Consider the following 27,404-nt stretch of genomic DNA (forward strand, 5'->3'; position numbering starts at 1 on the left):
GCGACGCGAAGCCGCGTAGTCTGGAGCGAGTAGAGCGACTATAAGTTGCCCATAAAGACGCTCCAGACTACGCGGCGCGAAGCTGCGAACGCTGATTAGCGAACTAGACTCCACACTCGCGTTCGCGGCTTCGCGCACGATTGTGGAGGGCCCTTAAGGTTAACAGTTAACCCGTAGGTCTTAAGGTGCTCCAGACTACGCGGCGCGAAGCCGCAAACGCGAGTGTGGAGTCAATTTCGCTGATTAGCAAACTAGACTCCACACTCGCGTTCGCGGCTTCGCGCACGAGTGTGGAGGGACCTTTAGCATCACATATAATATAAATATAGAGGGTATAACTTCATGAAATATAGGGGTAAATTCATAACTGTCAAATTTTATGGTACTTGTCCGTGTCAGCGTGGTGTCAGCTACACGCGCCGTGTGCAAAGAATGACTTCGACGGAATTTAAAATTTACGGTATTTGAACGCTCCCTAATTTGACATTTATGACACAAGCATTGACATTTCACTCCATCGCTTGCATTTTCCAAAACTGTAGGAGGAACATAGGAGGAAAGAAAAATAGATTTCATCTTTAGATCTTTCACTTCGAGAAATTTTAAAATGAGTGTCAACAGACTTTCTTTTGTATTAAACAAAATCCCTGCTGTTAGAGTGAACCCACCCGTTTACCGCTTTATGACTACGAATAAGGAAGACGTAGAAACTCATACAGGCCAAGTAATCAATGCATCTTTTTAATTATCTTTTAACGGAATTAGCTAATTTCACATCAGCATGTCGATTTAAATAAAACTACTGGATAAGGGATCCTCGAATTTGACAACACATTAATATTATATAACAAGCTAACCATAACCACAGATACATCCAACTTATTCACAACATTGCCTAAAATTAAAATGTACAAGCTGTCAGATAATTTTAATAATATGTTAATTGCTTTTTAGAAATGGAGTTCAGACGACTACAGACTTGCTAGATTCGAAAATGCTCCAAAGCAAGTTAATCCCAATTGGGCTATAAAACTCATAGCAGGAGTCCCAACAAAGCAAGTGACGCAAAGAGTAGTATGGTGTGATGGAGGAAGTGGACCGGAAGGACATCCTAGGGTTTACATTAACTTGGTAAATATTGTACCTATATATTTTGTCTTGACATAACCATTTTGTGGAAAGATAAGGAAACGCTTCCTCCTACTTTTCCTAGTCATTAATCCCTTAAGTGTGGCATGATGCCAGAACTGGTTCTCAAGTCAATTGAATTTGACATTTAATTTAATAAAAAAAAAGGTTATCATTACCACAACTCAAACATGATGTAAGCACCTAAAGGGTTAAGATTTGATTGACATCAAGTATACAAAAATTAACATAGCATATGGCATTTGACAATTTACAAGCTACCTTAAGCGAGGTTTAGACTAGCAAGAACTTGCATGCAATTTTCATTACATTGCGGTATCTGATCAAACGTCGGCAATGTAACGTAAATTGCATGCAAGTTCTTGCTAGTCTAAACCTCGCTTTACATACACCCCCCTCATGAGAAATGTTGATTACCTGCTTTGGATGACCCCCTATCACCCCTGAATCTTTCACTTGCTATGGATACATTACCCTTTATTTTTCAGGACAAGCCTGGCAACCACTCCTGTGGATACTGTGGATTGCGTTTTGAGAAAAAGGATCATCATTAACATTCACTAATGGAAATTATGAAACTGTTTCAATCACCCTTATTTGAAAATACTAGTGATCTATTATTTTGTTATTGCTTAGTAATTAAATAAAATGTAGGTGAAATAAATAATTTATTAACCTTACTTTTCAGTTTACATTTAATGTACCCAGAGGCGGTTAGGGATGTTGAGTTTAAATACAGTTTTGAGAAGAGTGAGTAACACGTTTTGACCAGTCACAATTAATAATCTCTCACCACCTCTTTACACAAAATCTGATTTTAGCCATTAACCTTTGGTATGCTTTTGCTTTTTTCGACGACCGGTCTGGCCTGGTGGGTAGTGACCCTGCCTGTGAAGCCGATGGTCCTGGGTTCGAATCCCGGTAAGGGCATTTATTTGTGTAATGAGCACAGATATTTGTTCCTGAGTCATGGTTGTTTTCTATGTATTTAAGTATTTATATATTATATATATCGCTGTCTGAGTACCCATGACACAAGCCTCCTTGGGCTTACTGTGGGACTTAGTCAATCTGTGTAAGAATGTCCTATAATATTTATTTATTTATGCTTAGGAGCAGATCTGCTCCATATATATTTAACTTAAACATGAAGTTGTCTAGATTGCTATTTAAATAGAAATTTTTTGACAGCGCATATGAAAGGTTAATAGAAAAACAACAATCAAAAGTCAGTAATACCTAAATAATTATAATACAAGTAACATTTCTATCACAGTAAGCATCTTGATTGAGAGATTGAAGTAATATGTTACCATTAGAGAATATAATGGTATTTTATGTCACCTCCAATGTTCAACCCTATGACAGTTCTTACAATTCCCATTTTGCTGGGCTTCTTTAAAAAAAATGAAGAAATATGTATACCATATATTTATTACTTAAATGTTATGTTTCTAAACTTCCAAAAACATGTCTTCAAACATTTTATGTGATAGCTACTACATATAAAAAATTATAGTTTGTCAAAGGACTGTCTCATTTCAAATATAGAGAGAATCATACTATCTTTGTCTTATACCAGTACTAGCACCCAAAAGAAAAGGATGAGTATAGTTTTTTTTTTGTTCTTATTTACTGACAATTTGGTTTGACCAACTATAACCGTCATAGGGATCATCATTTAATGCAACAGGTATAATTAGAATAGCAACAGACCCCATACACTTTGGGTATGAAAATAAAAAAAATCAGTCCTGTCCTTGAAATTACTCTTCTAATGATATCACATTACTTAAATGGATTGAAATAATTTAACAGACTTAGCCTGCAACACACAGCTTTGGTAAGTTTGGTATTAAACATCATACACAAATACTTCAAAAGTAGCTACTTAATGTGTGTCGCCAGCAATAAACAAACTAAAGATTGTGTTACACACTTGCATGGGACATTTTGCGTGTGATAACATGTCACACACAAACACTAACAATCAATAAATGTATTCTTTACATGCCCTGTAGCAATAATTTGTAATATACTATTAGATCTTACATAATGATTTAATAATTTTATTTATGGCAAATTATCCACAAATATTTCTGAAATTATTACTTATGAAATAACAAAACTATTACTGAGTGAAAGTTCAAAAAGCACTTAATATGTGTAAAAGAAGTTTTATTGAATTCCTAATGCAATTTTAATAACAAAACTTCCGTGAGACTCAGACATATTAAACATATTAATAACAGGTCACTCACGTATTTTAAGTCGAAAACGCTCGACATGTTTCACTCCTTACCAAGGAGCGTCATCAGGAGCTTGTAGCTTGCGTCTACGGTGACGGACCGGCGCAGACTGTGGGCCGCAGCCCTCCGCGCCCGATGACTCGGCGCGGGTGCCGGTGGCGGCCGTTATTAATATGTTTAATATTCCTAATGCAGTTTGTAATCACAATGCAAATATATGATATTGTTTAAATATGGACTATAAGATATAATGAATATAAATATAACATCCCATAAATATTCACATTTATTTTTATTTACTTGTCAGGAGACAAGGAGTTCTCATTTTGCAGTTGCTGTCTAATGTCCATATTAGACTGAAGAAGTTCCTTCAATTTTTTGTGAATATCATCATTCTTTTGTTCCAGAAAATCAAGAGCCGTATTTAGCTCATCCAGTTTTGAATCCAACATTTCATACTCTGTAAAGGTGAATTTGATTAAGTGATTATATGATTAAGCACTCGTCTAGCTTTGGTTCTTGCTTCACAAAGCTACCATCTTAAAAGTTAGAACCAGCAGTATGCCTGGCATTGCTTACGTTTGCCTCAATTATCATTAGAAAATTTAGAAATGTATTATTAAATAAAACATATTTATACTAGCTTTTTAATCCTCACACAAGGTCTGGGACTAAACTCATTATTTTGATAATTGCATTCATGTACAACTAATAGATACAAGGTAACAAATATGTGGCTATGATCCCATAGGATGTAGCACATTATTAAGTTTTAACATAATAAATTCTTGTAGTTTATGTTTACTGTAATATGTGACCAGCTGGTTTAATAAGCGCTCTGTGTAGTGCTCAGTGCTGGTAACATGACAAAATGATGGAAAATTAATATTGGCTTCTTTATTGGTATGGGCTAGATACAAATCAAATATCATTTATTTTCAGGCTCATAGTCACGTACGTTACAAGCTAACATACATACAATAATAAAAATCATACTAAAAAATAATTTTGGCGGTGCAACTGTTTGTTACAAAGCATAGAGATAGAACAGAGGATGTTTTCGTGAACAAACGGTTGAATGATAGATTTTTTATTTAGGGTTCCGTACCCAAAGGGTAAAAACGGGACCCCGGGGTATTACTTAGACTCCGCTGTCCGCCTGTCTGTCACCAGGCTGTATCTCATGAACGATGATGGCTAGACAGTTGAAAATTTTCACAGATGATGTACTGTCCACGCGCCAATTCCGTGCATTCGGAGGTCGAGGAAGTGGGGGGTGTGCGCCGCGCCCGTACGTACAAAATGACACCAGTCACCATCACTCTGTCATGACGCCCAACATTCCTCAGCGTTGCACGGAATTCGCGCGCGGACCGTATTTCTGTTGCCGCTATAACAAATACTAAAAAGTACGGAATCCTCGGTGGGCGAGTCGGACTCGGACTTGTCCGGTTTTTTAAGTAGATGTAACAAGTTGCCTATACGAATTGTTATTCTGAAAAACCTTTACCTTCACAAATATTATCATCGTTGTATTCATCGCTCGGCGTAATTTCACTATCAGCTTCAGCTTTATCCTGATTGGGCTTATTGTTCTCTTGACCAGCCATTTTGTATTACAGAAATATTAGCAAATAATATTTTTATATGTTTTTTAAAAACAGTACAACGTAATGTAACTAATGTATAATGCAAAAATCGTATGAACTATGAGATGTCAAAAATGATAGACAAGATAGACCATGTGTCAAGTGACTAGTTTCATAGATCATTATATTAAGGGCATGATTCGATAGGAGAAAGAGAGCCCTCTCGTGGAACTTTTTTGTATCCATTTTGAAGCGCCATCTGTAAATCTGAACAAGAAGCATTAACGTCAATATTCATACCTACAGGGCCTGTTTACATATTGATTAATGTTTAGTACGACTTCATACATTTGCTACAAATGTATAAACTCACACAACACCAATCAATATGTAAACAGGGTCATATATCTATAATTTGTTATATCGAGTTTGCTTTTCTAGTACCCATTAATCAACAACTTTATTATAATATTTGCTTGATGTAAGATATATTGGCAAGCACATATTGTAAAGACATACAGGAGAAGTAAGTACAATACAATGTTATACAAAGCATGATTTTAACAAGAAAATTATAATAAAGTAGCTTGTTAAATACTGGATAAAATAAAATAATAAGGTGAGTATAAATTGGAAAGAAAAGATAGTTGATATTTCATAATTAAAAATTCAAAAGTTTATTACACAAGTCGATATAACATTTACATGAAGAAAACATCGTCACATTTACAAATACAGGAGCCAAAAGTTTAAGTACTAACACATGACTTTTAAGTCAATAACAGATACAGTGTTGCCAACATGGGTGCGGGGATGCCACATAAAAAAAACCAGTTCCGAGTTAAGTAATATATTAGTAAATCATACAATTCATCCTACTACGCAGGTATCTACTGTCTCAACTAATGCATCATCATTCGTGCTGTTGGATACAGACCCTAAGGAAGTAGATACAATTCTTATGAGCCTCAAGAATGATAGTGCACCTGTTTGTGATGGTATCCCCACAGCCTTTTTAAAACTAGCCAGGCAAGTAGTTGTCCCAATTATAAGTAAACTGACCAACCTATGCTTTGCCGAAGGTGTATTCCCAATGGAACTTAAACAGGCCATTGTAACCCCTGTATACAAGACTGGGAAGAGAGACGACGTCAATAACTACCGGCCAATATCGGTGCTACCTTCTATTTCTAAAATTGTTGAAAAACTGATAAACAAACGGCTTACTAATTACCTTAACAAGTTTAAACTTCTCTCCGACTCACAGTTTGGATTTAGGCAAGGGAAATCCACAGAAAATGCTGTACTGGCACTCACAAATGAAATCACGCGACACACAGATACAGATGATAAATGTTTTGCGGTATTCTTAGACCTACGGAAGGCATTTGACGCCGTCTCTCTTCCCTTGCTTGTAAACAAGCTTGAAAAAATTGGCATCCGAAGAAAACCGTTAGATCTATTCAAGAGCTATCTGTATGGCCGGTGCCAACAAACAAGAATTGGATCGCACTTAAGTGAAGAGAGTTTGGTTACCTTCGATGTTCCCCAGGGAAGCGTCTTGGGCCCAACTCTCTTTCTTACCTACATCAATGACCTTACAGATCTCAAACTTGACGGTGGCTGTCTCTTCTCCTACGCTGATGACACTGTAGTAGTCTTTAATGGCAGCTCGTGGGACGCGGTGTATGAAAAAGCTGAAAATGGATTACACAGGATAGCTACGTGGCTGAGTCATAACTTACTTACTCTTAACACCGATAAAACTAACTATATATGTTTTTCAAAGTACGCGAACACACAGCCGCCCATTGATCTTAAAATAAAAATACACACATGTAATCTAGTTAACTCTCAGATATGCACCTGTCAAGTATTCAAAAGGTCTCCTCGACTAAATATCTTGGGGTCATTTTGGACCAGCGGCTCTCCTGGCACAACCATATCGAATATCTAAACGGAAGAATCAGGAAACTCATTTGGCTGTTCAAAATCCTTAAACATGTTGCGTCTAAACAACTACTCACCCAAATATATGTCTCACTAGCTCAGTCAATTGTGACGTACTGTGTTCCCATTTGGGGTGGAGCCAATAAAACCAAGTTCTTACAGGTTGAAAGAGCCCAAAGATGTCTGCTCAAAGTAATATTTTCCAAACCGTACAGATATCCGACTGATGAGTTGTACAAAGAATCTAGTTTATTATCTGTAAGAAAGCTCTATGTTCTAGGATGTGTCACAAAACTACACACAACAATAAAGTACAACACTAGTAGTGTAACTCGCAGGAGAAAGCGCAAAGCTGCACCAGTGCCTCTAACAAACTTAAAATTTGCCAAAAGACAGTCCTACTATCAATCTGCTAAACTATATAACACCATTAACGAGCAACTTGACATTTACCCACAGCAACTATATGACTGTAAAAAAATCGTTATTGAATATCTAAAAAAGTTAACATACGTAGAAATTGAATCCATTTTGCAATAATGTAATTTAAAAGTTTCAAATAGATGCCACATGTACACACACACACACACACACACACACACACACACACACACACACACACACACACACACACACACACACACACACACACACACACACACACACACACACACACACACACACACACACACACACACACACACACACACACACACACACACACACACACACACACACACACACACACACACACACACATATGCACAAGCACAAGCATGTTAAATAGAAATAGAAATAGAAATTCATGGTAATATTATATAAAATAAAAATGAAATAAAAATATATATATATAATATGTATTAAATTAAACTTAGTTTCTAATCTAAAGTACCTAATGTACCTATCTTACCTTATAATAAGTATAAGCTTAAGATTTAAAATAATTTAATTTAAGATAATTTTGGTAAACCTTGTACTTAATGGAAGAGCGGAGCCTTCTGGCACAATTATCTTTTTACTTAAAAGAAGGTTCTTGTTTCGATCCTAGTTAAAACCTGTTATGTACCCAATAAATCATTTTTCAATTTCATTTTCATTTTTTCATTTTCAAGTAATAAAGATGACGCTATTTTTTCGAATAAAATAAAGGGCTCTCTAAGCGACTGTCCCCCCCTGGTACAGGACCGCGACCTTGAAGCGGTTCTAGGAATAGCGTGTACTGGCCATTTATCATAGTTGGTCAAACCAAATTGGCAGTAAATGTTTGAAATGAGACAGTCCTTTGACAAACTATAGTTACTTTTAGGCTTATTATTCGTGGTTTTTGAGCTTTATCCTGAACGCAGCTATTTATTATCTAATTATCTATGCTCTACTTCTACTGTCAAGTGTTGAGTGATGACGTTTCTTTGAGGCAGTGGTGAAAACATCGATTTATAAAAAATAGAAAATTACGGCAATTACCAAAGGAAGTCTTTGTTTTAATTATTGACACTTTCTTTTAATAATTGAAAAATGTAAGTACAATTTGAAAGTTTTAGATATTCCTGTGCCACATGTAGGATTTAGTAACTATATTTGTTTTACTAAATCAATTACTGTGACAAGCCTTGTATACGCCTTTTGTTGTGTCTAGTAAACCTATTTGTGTTAGTGCTTTAAGTTTTTCAGGAAATACCACAACTAATTATTTTATACACATCATTTCAGTAAGTTTTATGCATAAAATGCAGTATATATCGCACTAAATAATGAGTTTTATATAACTAGACTTACAATACAATAAAACGTAGATTGGTTAGGAAATCCCATTAAGCGACTAGAACTAGGATATTAGGACATACTTACTTTTTCTTATTTTATATTTACATGCTGAGTAATAAAGTAATAAGTATTTCCTCAGCCTCATCTTGTGCTTCATTAAATTTGGCTGGCTTACAGACTTTACTGTTTGATAACTTATGATATTTCTTCTTATAATTAACTGTTGAAATGTACAATACACTAGCATTTTTTGACTAAGTAGAGTAGCATTATAGTTAACAAACAAAATTTAAAAACTTCTGATCGAAACCCAAAGGTTTGTTTGAACCCTTTTAAGGTATTCAGTAGGATGTTGTATTACTGGCTTACTACACTTTTGATGGTACAAAACTTTTCGGTCATTGCTTGCTTGTTTCCAGAACATATATCTCATGAGTAAGAACATAATTAATGATGAAAAGCATACATATTGTTTAAAAGTGAATGTGTATATAAAGCACATTATATTTTAATTGTGAATTTTTTGCCAGCGGGGCAGTTACTTGTATATTTAATTATGTTGTGACAGAGTACTTTTACTGTTTCCCACCCGATTCAATCTTGTTAATTTCAAACTAATCTGAAAATAAGATTTTAAACACAATTTTCTGTTGCTTATTGTATTTTTGTGTTAAGAGCGTTCTCACGTTTTGGTGTTGTTGTTACGCGCTGTGCAAGCTCAGTATGCAGATCCTTTCTACCACGTTTTCCCACTCACTCGCACTACAATGATGGATTACACAATATTGATCCAATTGAAAACATTCATAACAACACTGTCTGTAATCAAATTTTAAAGTCCTAATAAAAAATGATATTTTGTATGAAAATACTAAATCCAGTGCAAATGTTATTTACTTACTGCTAGCCTTATTCCACAGACGTCTTGTCTGGTTGCTCTTGGCATAGACCAGTGCAAATGTACCTATGACAAATCAAACGAGCCCAAACACGAAGTGGTTTAGTTGCTTAGTTGACTGTAGGCCGAGCACATGATTGACGCGACAGTATGTCGCCGCGAGATAGACTACCCGTCTTTTACTAACTGTATGAATTAAAGGGGGACGGGTAGTCTATGTCGCGGCGAGATACTCTCGCGCCAATCATGTGCTAGCCTGGCTGGTCTTGTAAAACGTTACGATACATTACAGAGGTGGGAGGGGGGATTGGAACAAGGTGTTACGTAAAAATGTTTTTTTTTTATTAATTAAAATACATACATACCTATTTCCCGGAGGGGTAAGCAGAGGCCACGGATTTCCACTGTACGATGCTGACATATGAATCTTCGAAAATTGTGTTACGTAATATTTGAACGCCCACCTAGCTAATATATTCAAAGTCTTCTTTCTACTTCTGTTATGGCTATTGTGATGTAATATTTCTGTTTTCAGCAAGATGACATCAGGACCGTACAATTATTCTTATATATTCAAATATATAATAATTGGAGATATGGGAGTTGGCAAATCATGCCTGTTGCATCAGTTCACAGAGAAAAAATGTAAGTGTAGTGTGGTTTAGGATTACAGTGCTAATAATATATTATCTTATATTCTTTGGTTCCTACCATAAAGGTATAAATTTATATCTATCTATCTATCTAGCCCTTTTATTCTGAGCTAGAGTATATCCCGTAGCTCAGTGTGCCACTTGGCAAAGGCCCCCTATAGCTCTTTCCATTGAGGTCTGTCGTGGGCCACTCTTCTCCAGTTCTGGCCCGCTGTGAGTTTGAGTTCATCCTCCCATCTTGTTCGAGGTCTCCTCTGGCCCCGTGTACAACCTCTTGGATACCAATCCGTTACTATTTTGCTACATTTTTCCCGCCTGTCTCTCAACATGTGGCCAGTCCATCTCCACTTCTGCTGATTTTAGTGAGTATGTCGGTCACTTTTGTTTTTTGTCTTAGGTCTTCATTTCATTTCAAATGAAGACCTGAGAAATGAAGACCATAAATTTTTTATACCTTTTTTAATTTCTTTAGTCTTCCTAAACCATGTCAACTGCAAAGGCATATGCTCTTTTTTAAAGCTTTATTTTTGTTTTGTTGCAGTTATGGCCGACTGCCCTCATACAATTGGTGTTGAGTTTGGCACCCGGATAATTGAAGTAGCGGGACAAAAAATCAAATTACAGATTTGGGACACAGCTGGACAAGAGAGGTTCAGAGCTGTCACTCGCTCTTATTACAGAGGAGCTGCGGGGGCACTCATGGTGTATGATATAACGAGAAGGTAAGAAAGACCCATATTTAGGCGAAGGACCAGCAGCGTCGCCAGCGTGACACTGCTGCGCCGGGTGGCACGGTTGAGGCGCTGCGCGAAAACTTGCATCACGGTGTAGGCAATCCGCCTAGACTGTGCACACCACGTGCCGCGCCGGCCTCCGCCTTACCGCGCGGTGTAGCGGCGCTGTCTGCTCGGTCGAGGCGGATCACATGCACCGCGATACAAGACTTCACGCCACGCCACCGCCGTTCCGCGCGTCGCGGCGAAGCGGTGCCACGCCGCTACGTGGGTTCTTCGCCTGCTTAGAGCATAACTACTATTGCTGTACAGTGCGTACTGTGATTGTCCGTGTGTACATTTGAACAATCAACGTCGAAGTGTTTGTATGTATTATTACAATGCATGTGCTCGAAAAGTGCGTTTCCTACGGAGCCATATCATGCGGAAAGTACTACTTTTCTGCACTAGTGCTTTTTGTTTTCAGTTTTTTTTTACAGTACATATGGTGCTACTTTCTCGCACTAGTGCGGTAAAGAGCACTTTTCGTGCATATGTCGAAAGTTTAAAGGGCCATATGTACTGTAAAACGTTGTACGATACACGTGCGAATAGGTAATTCGCAACTCGTGTCGATTTAAAACACTCCTTTTAATAATTAAACTTATTTGCCATGATAACATTGTATAATACAAGTGCGTAAAGATGTTTTTTTATACAGTTGCTCAAAAAGTGCTACTTTCCGTGTCTGTTTAGCGTGCGGAAAGTTGGTTTTCGCGAACTAGTGCTTTTTACTTTTCCAATTTTTTTAAATTTTTACTTGTTCCAATTCATGACTAGATATTGATAAGTGTTAATATTAGTTTCATTTAAACGTCGTAATCAACATAAAAACCTACTGTTAATGTAAGAATACGAAAAATATGCATATTTCATATTTTATTACTTACCTTCTCATCATTATAAGTATTATAACACGTTTATTTTTTAATGTTGAAAAACCGTTCTTAATAAGTTGTCTGAATGGAACGGAACGCCTGTCAAAGAAGAGGCGTATTTTCTTACTGCAAGAATGTTTTAAGTTTCCAAAGGCAACATTCGATATTGTTTTTATAAATATACGATACACAAATAATCATAAATAACGATATTTAGGTAATAATAGTACAATGTTTTAATATTTACAATTGTTTCTGTCTTATAGAACATGCATTTGAAAAAAAAAAAACTCATTGAAGTGGGTTCAATAATAATAAAAAAATCTATTCTAGTCGAATAAAAGCTAGAAAAACACTTCTTCATAATGTCAATGTCAATGATGTCACAGAATTAATAATATAAAAGTTTCGAATTCCGTTCCTTACTTGTTGTTTTTCTTATTTTTTCGCAACTGTATTAAAAAACGTCGTTCGATACACGTGCGGAAATGTCATTCTTCACTCGTCCCGAGTCTTGCCATTCGCCTACGGCTCGTGGCAAGATATCTCGGTACTCGTGAAGTAATGACATACTTTCCGCACTAGCATCGAAATGTACTATTCCGACTCGTATTCCTTTATACACTCGTCGGAAATCATACACTTTCCGCACTTGTTGCATAAATAGCTATTGATCAATAAAATGCCTAATGCGAGGTTGGTTCAACTGGCGCTATAAATACCTATTATGACTTATGCCGAGACCCCCTAGGATTGCTCCCCAATTTAAAACCTATACAATATAAAGACAACTGATTTTGAATTTACTTTGTCCCTCCCTTACGTTGGGCTACGATGATGCGATCTCTTCCTCGCTCACCAGACTGTGCTACCTAGTATTTTGCAAACTTTACCTTTAAAGTTTACCAGAAAAACTGACAGATGTCATCTCAATACAATTTTGTGAGATTTGTCGTTTTAAGGTCATAATAAATTATATGGAAATGACACCTGTCACCGTACCCATCGAGTTTGAAAAATACTACAATGACCGCTCAGAAGGCCTACCGCGAACACTGAAGTTCGCAAATTGCGGGCATCTTTCTCTGTCACTCTAATTACGCCTCAATTGGAGTAAACGAGAAAGATGCCTGCAATTTGCGAACTTCGGTGTTCGCGATAGGCCCTCTAAGCAATCGTGAGCCGAGCACGCCCATACAATACACACTGCGTATTTTATTTATGCATTAAAGTGACTGTCTGGTAAGTGACAAGTTTAGTAATGTGTAGACATTTAATTACTATTTACCCTATACCAGGGCTCGGAAACCGGTCTCAATGCTCAAACCGTTATCGCTCATTCGCCCATGAACGAAAAGGATTTCGTTTCCGTTTGCGGTTACCGGTTAAAGAACAAAGAACTGTTCTTTTGAGATAACGGTTTACACCAATTCGTTCTCATTTCGTTCTTGAGTTCTTATTTCGTTCGAAATAAACCGGTTAAATTGAAAATGTCGCAACAAGTTAAAACGAGTTTTATTATTTGTAACCGGCAGTCCGGCAGAATATCAATGCTTTGATCGAAAAAGCGAAGGGTATTGCTGAGTAGGAATCCTTTTGCTGTGACGAACACATCGTGCTGCACCGAATATTGTATTTTTGTGTTCAATATATTTTAGTTATCTTGTAATTATTGTATGTTTGTTAGTTTTTTCCTGTTTGTTAACAAATAGTTTTTTTTAATTCTTTGGGGGCGCAGATTTCAAAAAAATATGACTATTTTGTAATCGTTTTATTCATTCATTCATTCATTCATTTAATCCATTGTTATCATGTTCATCAGTACATTAAGGTCTTACATTTTAGTTTTAGTAGGTACATGATACCCTGCTAGGGCATACAATATAGGACATGTTACTTAACAACTAAACTTAATAACTAAATAAATTACAATTAAGTACAATAATTATCATGCAACACTAGGTTTAAACTTAATTTAAACATAAGAGCAATTTGATAGGTTGTTTTATAATTATATAAGTTGTGCATGTCAATTCGTTTTATATTAGAATAATAATAATAATAATAGGGCAGCTTGTGGCGAGCTGTTGGGGAGTGACGACCCCACGGACCCGAGTGCTCCAGAGAGTCGGTCAGGGTCTCCGTCTCCGGCGAGTCTTCGTCGGTCGGAGTGGACCCCAAGGGGACCCGCAGGACTCTTAGCTCTGGCTTGCCTTCATTGGCCGTCCAGAGGGGAGTCGTAAGAGCTATATGCTCCAGGGGTGGAAGTGAAAGATGCATAAGACGCGAGTTGGCACAGTGGCTGGTAACAGCCACTGGGTAGAAAGCGGCGCACACCTCTCGACACCCCTGAGCCGCTCACACCGGTGTTGCTCCTGGTCGTCTTCACGACGGCAGTTTCAGGGGCCCATCTAGTCAGCGGCAAGTCACCACCTGCCTCGATAACGTGTATTAACATTGTTATGGCAGGTGTCCGGAGTTCTTTACAATAGCCCAGTCTCATTGTCCACCCAAACTTCAATCCATAGACCGGTATACTGTTCACTTTTTCTGCAATAGTCCCAATGCCTGCTGCGACCGGTTCATGGGTGTCTATTGTTGCGCCTGTGAACGGGTTCCAGCAGGCATTCTACATGACATTAAAGCTCTCCAAGGGGCCTCTACGTGTTGGATCTATATCCCCACGCAAGCCTATCAAAAGACCGGGATTTATAGGCCCGTGATATCCAAGGAGATACAAATAATAATAATAAATTCATTCTAATCCAGTAGTATATTATGCCATGTTCGCTAAATATTGATCCTCAAAAAATTCATCTATGGTATAATAACATTTCTCGACAAGTATCTTCCTTAATTTATTTTTAAATAACTTGATGTCGCTTAATTGTTTAATAATTTCGGGGATTTTATTCATTATTTTGACACATCGATAGAAGGGACCATTTTTTACTATGGCAAGCTTGCTAGGCGGTAAGATAATTTGATTTTTTCGTCTACTCTCAGGTTTGAATACTTCCGTTCCGTTAAATAAATATTACTATACCTAAATACATAATGAGAACTAGTGTTTTTACATGCGTTTATACATACTAATCATACTACATATAAGTATATAATTATCATAAAATAACTTTTTTATAACAGTTTAAATAATTATATTAATTATAGAAAGAAATATTATTAATAATGTTTATTATTTATTGGAAACCAACAAATTTAGTATTCAGTTTCTGTGACTGACTTTGTTACTGACTCATCAACGCAGAGGCGAAACCACAAAAGCTAGAAAGTTGAAATTTGCACAACAGGTTACATTTATATTGTGTACAAGAAATAAGAAGGGATTTTAAGAAATTCAACACTTAATTGGGTTAAAAAGGGGATGAAAGTTTGTATGGGGTTCAATTTTTTGTTTTAGGCTAGGAATTATTCGGGAAAAGATATATTAATAAAATACAAGAAAAATAATTTCAGCGTTTTTGAAAATTCATCCCCTAAGGTGGTGAAAAAGGGGTTGAAAGTTTGTATGGAGATCAAAAAATGTTTCAAGTGCGGGACTTGAATCTTTGTATATGGGCATATTATTAGAATATAGGAAAAGTAATTTCAGCTTTTTTTTAATTCATTCCGTAAGAGGGTTAAAAAGGGGTTGAAAGTTGGAATCCATTACAAATGCTTTGAAACTTCTTGGAAAGGCATAATAGCCGATTACAAAAAAAAGGGATTTCTTCGATTTTGGAAATTCAATCCCTAAGGGGGTTAAAGAGGGGATGAAAGTTTGTCTTGGAGTTCAAATTTTATTTTAAGCTAGGAACTTGAAACTTTGCAAAAAGGTATTATATTAAATAAACGATAAAACTAATTTCAGTGTTTTAAAAAAATCATCCCCAAGGTGGTGAAAAAGGGGTTGAAAGTTTGTATGGAAATCAAATATTTTTGTGGGTGCGGGACTTAAATCTTTGTACAATGGCATATTAGTAGGTTACAAGAAAAGTAATTTCAGCGATTTTGAAAATTCATCCCCTAAGGTGGTGAAATAGGGCTTGATGTAGATCAAACATTTTTCAAGTGCGGGACTTGAAACTTTGTATATGGGCATATTATTAGAATACAGGAAAAGTAATTTCAGCGTTTTTTAAAATTCATCCCCTAACAGCGTTAAAAAGGGGTTGAAAGTTTGTATAGGATTCCAATTTTATTTAAACTAGGAATTTAAAACTTCGTAAAAAAGCATTTTATTAAAAGAGAAGAAAACTAATTTCAGCGTTTTTAAAAATGCATCTCCCAAGGTGGTAAAAAAGGGGTTGAAAGTTTGTATGGAGACCAAATATTTTTTGGAGTGCGGGACTCGATTCTTTGTATAATGGCATATTATTAGAATACAAGAAAAGTAATATCAGAGATTTTTAAAATGTATCCCTTAAAAGAGTTAAAAAGGGGTTGAAAGTTTGTATAGGGTTCCAATTTTATTTTGAGCTAGGAATTTTGAAACTTCGTAAAAAAGTATTTCATTAAAAGAGAAGAAAACTGATTTCAGCGTTTTTGAAAATTCATCCATTAAGGTGGTGCAAAGCGGTTAAAAATTTGTATGAAGGTCAAACATTTTTTTGAGTGCCGGGACTTGAATATTTGTATAAACATGTTATTAGAATACAAGAAAAGTAATTTCAGCGTTTTTAGGGTTCCGTACCCAAAGGGTAAAAACGGGACCCTATTACTAAGACTCCGCTGTCTGTCTGTCTGTCTGTCCGTCTGTCACTAGGCCGTATCTCATGAACCGTGATAGCTGACAGTTGAAATTATCACAGATGATATATTTATGTTGCCGCTATAACAACAAAAACTAAAAACAGAATAAAATAAATATTTAAGTGGGACTCCCATACAACAAACGTGATATTTTTGTCGTTTTTTGCCTAACGCTACGGAACCCTTCATGCGCGAGTCCGACTCGCATTTGGCCGGTTTTAAAAAATTCTTCCCCTAAAGGGGTTAAAAAGGAGTTGAAAGTTTGTAGGGGTCCTAACTTTATTTTAAGCCAGGTACTTGAAACTTCGTAGAAAGATATTTAATGAAAAGAGAAGATAACTAATTTCAGAATTTTTGAAAATTCATCCCCCAAGGTGGTAAAAAATGGGTTGAAAATATGTATGGAGATCAAACCTTTTTTTGAGTGCGACACTTCAATCTTTGTATAAAGGCATATTATTAGAATACAAGAAAAGTAATTTAAGCGTTTTTAAAAATTCATCTCTTAAAAGGGTTAAAAAGGGGGTGAAAATTTTAATCTATTACAAATGCTTTGAAACTTCTTCAAATGCTTCGAAACTTCTTCTTTAGAAAAGCATTGTTTAAGATAATAAAAACAGTTGTTTCAACGTTCTTAGAACTTCAACCCCTAAGGGGGTTAAAAAGGGGATGTAAGTTTATATGTGGTACAAGTTTTATTTTAAGGTAGGAACTTGGTAAAAGGGTATTAAAATAGACGAAAACTGATTTGACCGTTTTTGAAGTTTGTATTAATAAAGTTTGCATCGGAAGCGAACATTAAAAAAAAAGTAGTGGCCTTGAACATCTTCTGAGAGGGTTGAGTGGGTATCGAGAACATTTTTTTTTAGTTAGGGGCTTGAAACTTCGTAGTTTGTGAAAGCTAAATTTCATGCATTGTATAATTATTAACCAATGATTATATAACCAAATATTAGCAAGAGGAGGCTCGGAACTGAAGATGGCAGGACCGGAGCCTATCCTACCTCTGCCATATGCCTGGCTCCGGAACATGCTGCGACACAACACCAAGGTAAAACACTAACACTACTGGACTAACCTAGGTACTTGCAGACAGGCGAAGGAAGCCCTCCAGACGATCAACCCAGGTCTGTCACGGAGGCTGCGACTGCTGAAGAGGCCACAGCTCCGGCTACTAACTGGAGCCATAACTGGCCACGCCCCACTAAACAAGCACTTACTAACCATGCGTGTTACAGATAGCCCCCTTTACAGGGCATGCATGGAGGCAGAATAGACACGCCACGTCATCCTCGAATGTCCAGGGGTGGCAGAATACCGGGCACAATACCTCGGTTCGCCGGGGTCTCTCCCAGAAGTCGTCGGCAACATCAAGGGTCTGCTAGGCTTCCTGGAAGAGTTGGGTTGGCAAGAGTAGTGCCGTCAACCCATTACGCAAAATAGGCGCATTATATAACGTCGAGTTGCGGAAACCAAGCCCGCGAAAACCTATAACCTATTAACCAATGATTAACCGTCCCTACTGATATCTTTGGCTGCATAATATTCTATGCTCATGTAAAAGACTTATATAACCACCAACATACAAATCCACGCGTTCGAAGTCGCGGGCAACAGCTAGTTTTATACAAATAAATGATGAATATTGCAATGAAATACTGTGAATTACAATAGGATAGTGAGCCTATTAGTAAAAAAACCTCTAGTAAAAAATGAAGTTAAAAATACATAAAAAAAACCTCTATGAAAAAACCATTTCATGAGACCAATTTTTCTCATCGCCCGTACAAAGGAATACTACTAGACTACCTAAAGCAGTGAGGTGGAAGTCACTCACAAATATAAAAATGCCGTAAAAACATGGAGGTGATATTTTATTGGCCGGTACTGTATTTAAAACTTTGTGAATCCATTTTAAATGTAACACTACACACTAACAGTCAAAAGTCACACGCCTAAAAAGTATAAAAAATAAACAATTCAGTCAGCAAGCAACAGCAATGTCAAGTCAACATCGAGAATTCGGAGAATTGTAGACGGCTGAGATTAACCGTTATTATATCGTTCCTCGAAAAAAAAAATCGTCCTCACAACTGACCGGTAAGAAGAGAGAACTTACCGGTTAAGCCGGTTTTTAAAGTTCGCGTTCCATCAATTAACTGGCTTATTAATGAACGAAATAAAATAACGGTTTAGGAACGAAATTAACCGATATTTCAATACCGGTTCCGAGCCCTGCCTTATACTGTTTCTATTTGTACAATATGTTGCCATACCATACGATTAAATAAATACATTTATGCATTTTACTTTCAGGTCCACTTACAATCATTTGAGCAGCTGGTTAACCGACACACGTAATTTGACCAACCCGAGCACTGTGATATTCTTGATCGGCAATAAGTCCGACTTGGACGGTCAGAGAGACGTAACATACGAGGAAGCCAAACAATTTGCTGATGAAAATGGCCTGATGTTTGTAGAAGCAAGTGCCAAAACGTAAGTAAATATTAACTTTACTGATTAAATTCCTATTTTAGACTAGCAGTTCGCCTCAAACTCGCCCCATCTGTTTTAGAAAATCAATGTGGGCGAACTTTGTCCATTCAATAAAATAAAAATAAATAAAAAAGCCTTTTATTTCTTGCAGTTTACAGTTGTTACAATGTTAGCATCCATTTTTTTGTATATTCCATACATAATTATGATTTTTAAAATGTATTCGTAATATCATTTTTTTTATACCTACAAAAATTAAATTAAAATTGAATTATAGTACTACTTAACATATTTCTACGAAGCAAGAACCCCTTCTCGGGTAAAGGCCTCCTCCAGAGAGTGCCAGTTCGATCTGTCTTGTGCTGTTAAAGTCCACTTTGGGCCAGCAATTTTTGCAATGTCATCCGACCATCGCATATAAGGTTTTCCATCTTTGCGTTTGCCTATTGGTCCGGGCCACATAGTTATCCGGTTTGTCCATCTTTTGTCTGCCATCCTTGCGACGTGGCCTGCCCACTTCCATTTCAACTTTTTGGCATAATCTAGTGCGTCTATCACATTTGTTTTTTTCCTAATAAGTGTATGTCTAATTTTTTGTATCTTCTTTATGTTTGTAATACTGCGTTTCCATGCTTCTCTGACACGTTTTTATTTTGTTCTTTACCTTATTCGAGAATTTCCAAGTTTGTGCGCCATATGTAAGTGATGGAAGCAGACACGAATCCATAATCTTCCTTTTAAAATTAATCTGTAAATTTTTACTCTTGAGTACTTCTTTATGACTCCAAAATTTATTCCACGCAATCTTTATCCTTCTTTCTACTTCGAGTTCATTATTGCTTCTGTCTGCAGCCTTTGGCGGTCTGAACCAACGAGTTTGGAAATCGCACGATCTTAGCCTCCACACATAGCTTGCCGTCTATAGAGCAATTATTAATTATTCTACCTCTGTTGCTCTATGCTTTGGAGACATGGTATTTATACAAAGGAGACATTAACCGTCTAGACACATTCCATCTGCGATGTCTCCGAGGAATATTGCGGTTGAAGTGGCAGGATCGTGTTCCAAACTCGGAGGTTCTTCGTCGAACGGGCATGCCGGGTATGGAATGTCTACTCATAAAAGGTCAATTGCGTTGGTGTGGGCACCTTGTACGTATGGCACCATCGAGACTGCCTAAAGCAGTATTTTACTCTGAGCTAGCCTCAGGTAAACGCAAGGCTGGTGGGCAGTACCTGCGCTACAGGGATGTCTTGAAACGCCATCTTTTGGCCACCGGCATATCATGCGAGTCGTGGGAGGAGCTTGCATCTCGGAGATCGGACTGGCGAACTGCTGTCACTGCGGGTCTTGATAACTTTGAACACACCCGACTTGAAGATCTTGACGCCAAACGCCAGCTCCGAAAAACTCGGCCCAAGCCCTCCTACCATTACACATACAACGCATCTGGGCAGTTCTACTGTGTCTTGTGTTGTCGCATTTTCAAAACAAAAATTGGATTTGCAAGCCACGCTCGCGCCCACGCACGTAATAGTTAAGACCCTTTTTATTTTATTATTTTATTTGTCAGGATGTCGCCGTCGACGGATACGTCTGGGAGGACATCATATATCTATTTCGATACCTTCGATAATAAGTGGAATTTTTTTGGTGTTTGTCACGATTTTTGTCTTATTAAAATTGATTTCGAGTCCCGTCTCTCTGCTAGCTGTCTGTGAACTTTGTCCATTATTGACCCCCATTGTGTATTAAAGACTGTACACGATGAAACCCGGCCACGCATGATGTGGTAAATCTTTTAAATGAATGTACATTTCGAAGCAGCATTTTTACCTTAATAATGTGTGGTTATCTGGTTATCAAAATAAATAATAAAATTAGAAACATAATATAAAGTTAGGTTGACTGAGCGTTATATATTCCACAGTATAGATTAAGATAGTTTTTACTACTAAGAGTTCAACTCCAGAGTTGTTAAAAACAGAAAGACAGCCATTTTTAGGGTTCCGTACCCAAAGGGTAAAAACGGGACCCTATTACTAAGACTACGCTGTCCGTCTGTCTGTCACCAGGCTGTATCTCATGAACCGTGATAGCTAGACAGTTGAAATTTTCACAGATGATGTATTTCTGTTGCTGCTATAACAACAAATACTAAAAACAGAATAATATAAATATTTAAATGGGGCTCCCATACAACAAACGTGATATTTTTGCCGTTTTTCCCGTAATGGTACGGAACCCTTCGTGCGCGAGTCCGACTCGCACTTGGCCGGTTTTTTTTTCTCATATATCATAGTCGCGAAATAAAACATCTCTATTAGAAATGAGTCGGGGTGTACCTATACATATACAGAGGTCTTCCCTGGCGGATCTTTCTATAGTCAAGCGCGAGCAGTCGCGACTCGCGACTATTGGCGCTGTAGGTACACCAAGCGGCATCTTGGAATCTTTATGCAAACTGTTGGTTATAAACTGAATTAATTTTGGTAATGTTGTCTACAGTGGCCAGAACGTAGAGGAGGCATTCTTGGAGACCGCTAAAAAGATATATCAGAGTATTCAAGACGGCAGGCTGGACTTGAACGCCGCGGAGTCGGGCGTGCAGCACAAGCCCGCGTCGCCGGGCCGCCCGCTGGCCGCGCCGCCCGCCGCCAAGGACAACTGCGCCTGCTAACTGGCCAACAGCGACTGGGTACTGGGTCAGAAACGTCCGGGAACACCGGCCTCTTTTCTGCGGACATTGCGAAAGTTAACGGTTTGCGTACCTACATTTTTTCTAAGACATTCACCATACAAATTTTAAAAAGTAGGTTTTACGATGCCTATAATGTAAACTACTAAAATTAGGCTTTCAAGTCTGTTTATTTTATGATATCTACAGGAAAGACGCTTAACCTCGACTCATACTAAAAAAGTTTTTGACCCGTGTACTCGTGACACGACCACGGCCAGCGGCCCGGAGGCCGGAACCCACTCTCCGACCATCCCGACAAATCGACTTCTCTTTATGAAACGTCAGAAAATCTTAAGGCGCCACTAGAAACAAAAATCAAACCTCCGCTTTCTAAAAGTTTTAGCTAATATATAGTCAGGGAATGCGTAAAGTATGCGACCATGTATTTTTGTGAAATGAATTTCAAATTGGCTAACCTATTTTTAAAGATTAGTGAGATAAGTGAGCAATCCGTTCAACAAGTTCATTTCAAAAGGAAAGATTGTGGTAGAATAGTAGTTTCGGTTTTTGTATGGGAGTGGCGGTTCTGTTCTAGTATTATGTAATATGTGTCACGATCACGAGTGGCAGCCAGCAGGTACATCTCCACACATCAGTGTGCACTAATGCTTTTGGGATGTCATACTTTAATCGATAAGTTAACTAGAGTATTTAAAATAATAATATATAAGATCTTAAATAAGAGTATTACCGAGTCCCATTCTGTTTCTACTTATTTACATTCCAAATCAATCACTGGTTCATGGTGCATTACTTTAGAACAAAAGGGGTTTTCATATTTTTTCATTCATCCGAAGCCAGAGGGCAAAGCTGTCAGAAAGGGATTCGTATACATAAGTTGGTCATTTTTACCCATTTTTAATTATTGTGTGTTGTATTAATATGTTTATTGAACCATGTATATGAACAGAAGTAAGAAACACAAATGATTAAACATAACATTGTTTATTTTGAATGTCAGTTATCTTACCGAGTTAACAAAAAGTAGCGAATCGTGTTATTTATCCGAACCAAAATCATAATATTCATGAAATTGTTTAAGGCTGAGAGATGGCTAAAATGAATGGCATGTTGTATCTCATGAAAAGTTATTGCGGTATTAAGTGGAAGATTAATTGTTATGGCAAAACAAAATTATTACAATATTTATGTTACAACTGGATGTTATACAGCTAAGAAAACTTCACTGTTAAGGTTCCTCTTCTCCGGCGAAAGATATGGGGATCTACCACGAACAACGAAATTCTAAGTTCTCTATCACTTTTGCGATGCAGGAGTGACAGAAATAGATATACAGAAACTTCGAATTTCAAAGTCCGCGGTAGACTACTAGGGCGGAATAGTACGCATTACGATACAAGTGCGAAAATTAAGAAATTATCTATACAACATATGGCCCGTTAAATTTTCGACATAGGCACGTAAAATGCTGATTACCGCACTAGTGCAGTAATGTATCTCATATATATATGTACTGTAAAATTTCATACGATCGGCGAGAAAAATACTGACTGCCTATGTTATTTTCATCACTGAATAAATTTCTACGAAGAAGCGTCTAGCTCCGCCTCGCCCTCTAGAAGGAAATGTATCATTTAACCATTTTTTTTATTTTATATTCACAAATGTACATTTAATAACTTGAAAGATGCATGAAAATTATCACAAATATTTTAGATAACGATAGATTTCTAATCGAATTACAAAGTACCAAACACACGTGTGTGTAAGTTGAGGTACTACTAGTACTAGCCAATACTTTCAAAAAATAAAGTACATAAGTACCTATGCGGTATGCGGACTGCATAAACCTATTATGTTATGTATAGGCTAGGTATTGTGAACCATGTATATTGATTATTTTCAAATCCGTTACAGGATAAATTATCCGAAATCTAAAAATGCGTTATATCCATAATTACATCAGAAAAATCCATTGCTTAATTATAGTACCTAATAAGTTGCAAAATAAAAATACCAAGATAAAATGAAAAAAAAATTGGTCACAATTTGTAAAAAGAACCATTTCAGATGCTGAATTTAGAAAAATGTCACGTTCCAAAATTGCATTTAAAATAGTACGATAGGGTGGTATTCCAATTTCTTTGCCCAATGTCATTGCGTCTCACTCTCTCATTAAGCAAAATGTGAGACGCAATGCACATTGGACAAATAAATTGTATAGGTGGAATGCCACTCTTATATCCATGGCACATGTAGCCGGTCTTTGGTCAAACAACTTTCTCAGTAGAAAAAGGTGCGAAATTCAAATTTTCTATGGGATGATAACGCTTGGCGCCAACATTTTTTAAATTTGCCGCTTTTTTCTACTGACGGAAATGGCTTGACAGACTATAACAGTCTAAGTGGAAATAGTTAGTTGTTGTGGTTGGTGGTGCAGTATATAAGTCAGAGTCAATGGTCGCTTTTATAATTTTTCGTGGTCATCCACATCACTTTAAAAACCTAAATGTATCGAATTGCATGCAGTCGCTTCTACAATTTCATACATGTATGTTTCTTGCTTTATTGTGGAGGTAAAACGTGTTATGGAAAAATTTACCCATTAAAGAAAAGAAAGCAAAGGTTTCATGTTATTTTTCACCACACCAGCTGGTAAAGACCTTCTTGGTTGTTCAATAACTAATGAGAAAGTTACGTTTTATTCACGACAGTGGCAAAGTAAAAAAAAAATTCTACATGTTCATGTCATCAACTGACGGTCTTTCTACCGCGACACAACCGGCTGATTATTATTTTTAATTCATGACAGCATCTAAACTATCATCTGACAAAGTATCAGCCGGGAGGCGATGACTGACAATATATGCTCCGGGCCCGCGGTCTATAATGCAAATTTTGAGTTGAGGTGTGGTAAAAAAAACTTTGTGTTTTCACTCGGTGGCAAAATTTGTTTAACCCTCGTGCCTTGAAACCCTCGCAACGCAACGCTCAAGATTCCACTTTTCGAACCCCGCGCTACGCTCGTGGTTCAAATTTGGAATCTTATGCTTGCTCGGGTATCAATATTGGCACGAGAGGTTAAGAGGCCGGTGTCGATTTTAGTCGCAAAAATGTAAAATTGATAGATTTAGTCTGTGAAATTGTATACCTTTTGTTACCTAATTGAAATAACAAGTACTGGTTACTCTTAGCACGTCTTCTCATCTTGCCATTTTACAGAATTTTTTTTTGAAAACAGACTCACTAAATTAGTAATGATTTTTTTTCTTGACGGACGTGTGGGTAAACGCGCGTAAAGCACTGATTTTGTCGCTCTTATTTGTAAATTTCGTATAGTTTGGACTGCGAAAAATGGTAAATTTGTATTACACATATTCTGTACTTGACCTTTATCAGATTACATTTTTGTTATATGACTTAGAGTTCGAGGAAATGAAAGTTAAACGAATTCAATTTTGTCCAGAAATTACTTCAAAACAAGTGACCATTTCTCTGAAAATCAACTTAATTTCAACGTAATTTTGATACTTAAACAATCTACAACATTTGCTGAAACTATTCTTATACATCAATTTGTATAATTTACCACCATAATTTTTTGATGAATTTTTAAAAACTGCCCCTTCTCTTCATATATTACCGGTGACGCATGCTCGCGACCTCATTATTAAAAGGCAAGATGAGAAGACGTGCTAATAGAAACCAATACTTGTTATTTAGATATTACGTAACAAAACTTGTATAATTTCAACGACTAAATCTATCAATTTTACATTTTTGCTCCAACATCGACACCGGCCTCTTAAACAACAACTTTGCCCCCCTGTAAAACAAATAACTATTGAATAGTCACGTTTTAGATTTATGTACTCTAGTGGTTTTTCGCCCTTTAATATGCACGTTTTTTTTTTCAACAAAATGTTATACACTAGTTAATCAGTTATTTTCGTCTAATATAATAAATTTCATAGATTATTAGTAGTTTAGGTACTACTTACGACATAATTATTATGTGTAACTACGTGTTAAATAAATATTATTTGTACAGTGTATACTTTGTTCTTTTCCTGTTTCTGATATTGATATAAGGGAAACGGGATAAGTAATTCCGTACCTAATATTTAAATAATCCTCCATCTCCATATTATTTTCGTGCTAGTTTTTAACCACCATTTCACCCTTTTATTAGTGGAGGAGCTAAAAATTTTATTTTCTTCACACTTTTGTTACAAAAAGATCTTATTTCATGCAGGTGTACTGAAGAGGTAAAAGGCCTATGGTTGGGGAGCCCAAAAGGGGATTTTCGTAGTTACCCAAGCGTCAGATTAAGATATGAGTGATATCTTGCTACCCCGTGGAGTCTACCTTTACCACTTTTAGCCGTCGTAGCAATAACTTGGACCTAAACGACCAAACCACCAGTTTTCGATTCCAATAGGTCTACGACGCTCGAGTAACTACACATTTAGCATCGCCGGTTCCCCAGCTACTATATTGTTCCCGCGGGAGTCATAGATTCTGTCCAAAAGTGTCAATATGGTGGACGAATGATAGTTTTTTGTTCGCAAGTGTGATGAAAAACATTGTGTGTAACTCCCCATTGCAAACTCGGGTCTTTAGTTCACTCCAGCCTGCGGCTGTCGTGAATCATTGTTTCCAATATCCTGCGCCCCTTGATCACCTCGTTGCACAATGTATAGGTACTATTTCACATTATACAATTCTGATTCTTATTGCTTACACCTAATGCAAAACAATTAATAACGTGGGTAAGTACAGTTTGAATTTGCCTAGGGGCGATGCTCACTGATGGGTTGGTAGGGATGTCATACGAAAAAAACCGGTAAAGTGAGTTATTTTCGTGTAAAAAAAATGTTTTGAAATGTAAAACTTAGGGACCACCCTAATTTGTACATTTCAAAACTATTTTTTTATGGAATACCAATTTCAGCTATACAATGTGAATTGCGTCTCACATTTTGTTTAATGAGAGAGTGAGATGCAATCCATTCAGGCATTTTCAATTTAGAGCAGTTCAAAATCAACTCAGGATTGTGAAATTTTTTAGCTTTTTCTAATAATTTGTTAGACCAAGTAGTGAAAATGTTAGACTATGTTATATGTTTGTAATCTACTCACAGTGCCCTTTCATTTGGTATACCCCACATGGTATGTTTAAAAGAAAAAAGTTAAAACTTTTTACTGCCGATTTTGTGACGTCACAGTTATCCCCCCACACTATGGAAGGTAGAGGTAAGGAAATGAATCTTCATGTATCAAAAAGTGACACTAAAAAACAGTAAATAGGCCATGGAGACTATATATACCATCCATATAATAGGCGGCGCCACCATACACTGAAGTACCTAGACCATACACCTAGTATTTTATGTAGATGTGCACCCGTGCGACCGTGAGGGACAGAACATACGCAATGTGACAAAATTAAAACCACGTTTTTAACATTCCTGACAACATACCAGAAACAACCTACGTAATTTGGTCGGGTTATTTGCTGCCCCTGCTGCTCCTCTATGGTTCATGT

At 37.0% G+C, this 27,404-nt stretch overlaps 3 protein-coding genes across 3 annotated transcripts; 2 read left to right on the forward strand and 1 right to left on the reverse strand.

Moving 5' to 3' along the window:
• The first annotated feature begins 549 nt into the window (after positions 1-549).
• LOC134740614 (probable NADH dehydrogenase [ubiquinone] iron-sulfur protein 6, mitochondrial) lies at positions 550-1,829 on the forward strand. Its single transcript, XM_063673146.1, has 3 exons — positions 550-724; positions 955-1,131; positions 1,638-1,829. Exons 1-3 carry the CDS (start codon positions 608-610, stop codon positions 1,701-1,703), a joined length of 360 nt encoding a protein of 119 aa, XP_063529216.1. The 5' UTR covers positions 550-607; the 3' UTR covers positions 1,704-1,829.
• A 201-nt stretch (positions 1,830-2,030) lies between these two features.
• Positions 2,031-5,086, reverse strand: LOC134740615 (UPF0184 protein AAEL002161). The gene is made up of 2 exons (XM_063673147.1): positions 4,909-5,086; positions 2,031-3,858 (listed from the first exon to the last, which is right to left on the reverse strand). The coding sequence occupies exons 1-2, from the start codon at positions 5,006-5,008 to the stop codon at positions 3,695-3,697; spliced, it is 264 nt and encodes an 87-aa protein (XP_063529217.1). The 5' UTR covers positions 5,009-5,086; the 3' UTR covers positions 2,031-3,694.
• A 3,234-nt stretch (positions 5,087-8,320) lies between these two features.
• Positions 8,321-25,911, forward strand: LOC134740610 (ras-related protein Rab-14). The gene is made up of 5 exons (XM_063673141.1): positions 8,321-8,454; positions 10,135-10,244; positions 10,794-10,974; positions 18,972-19,154; positions 21,664-25,911. The coding sequence occupies exons 2-5, from the start codon at positions 10,139-10,141 to the stop codon at positions 21,833-21,835; spliced, it is 642 nt and encodes a 213-aa protein (XP_063529211.1). The 5' UTR covers positions 8,321-8,454; positions 10,135-10,138; the 3' UTR covers positions 21,836-25,911.
• The last annotated feature ends 1,493 nt before the right edge of the window (positions 25,912-27,404 follow it).

Source organism: Cydia strobilella, chromosome 4 (assembly GCF_947568885.1).
Source record: "Cydia strobilella chromosome 4, ilCydStro3.1, whole genome shotgun sequence".
In the NCBI taxonomy this organism is placed as follows: domain Eukaryota; kingdom Metazoa; phylum Arthropoda; class Insecta; order Lepidoptera; family Tortricidae; genus Cydia; species Cydia strobilella.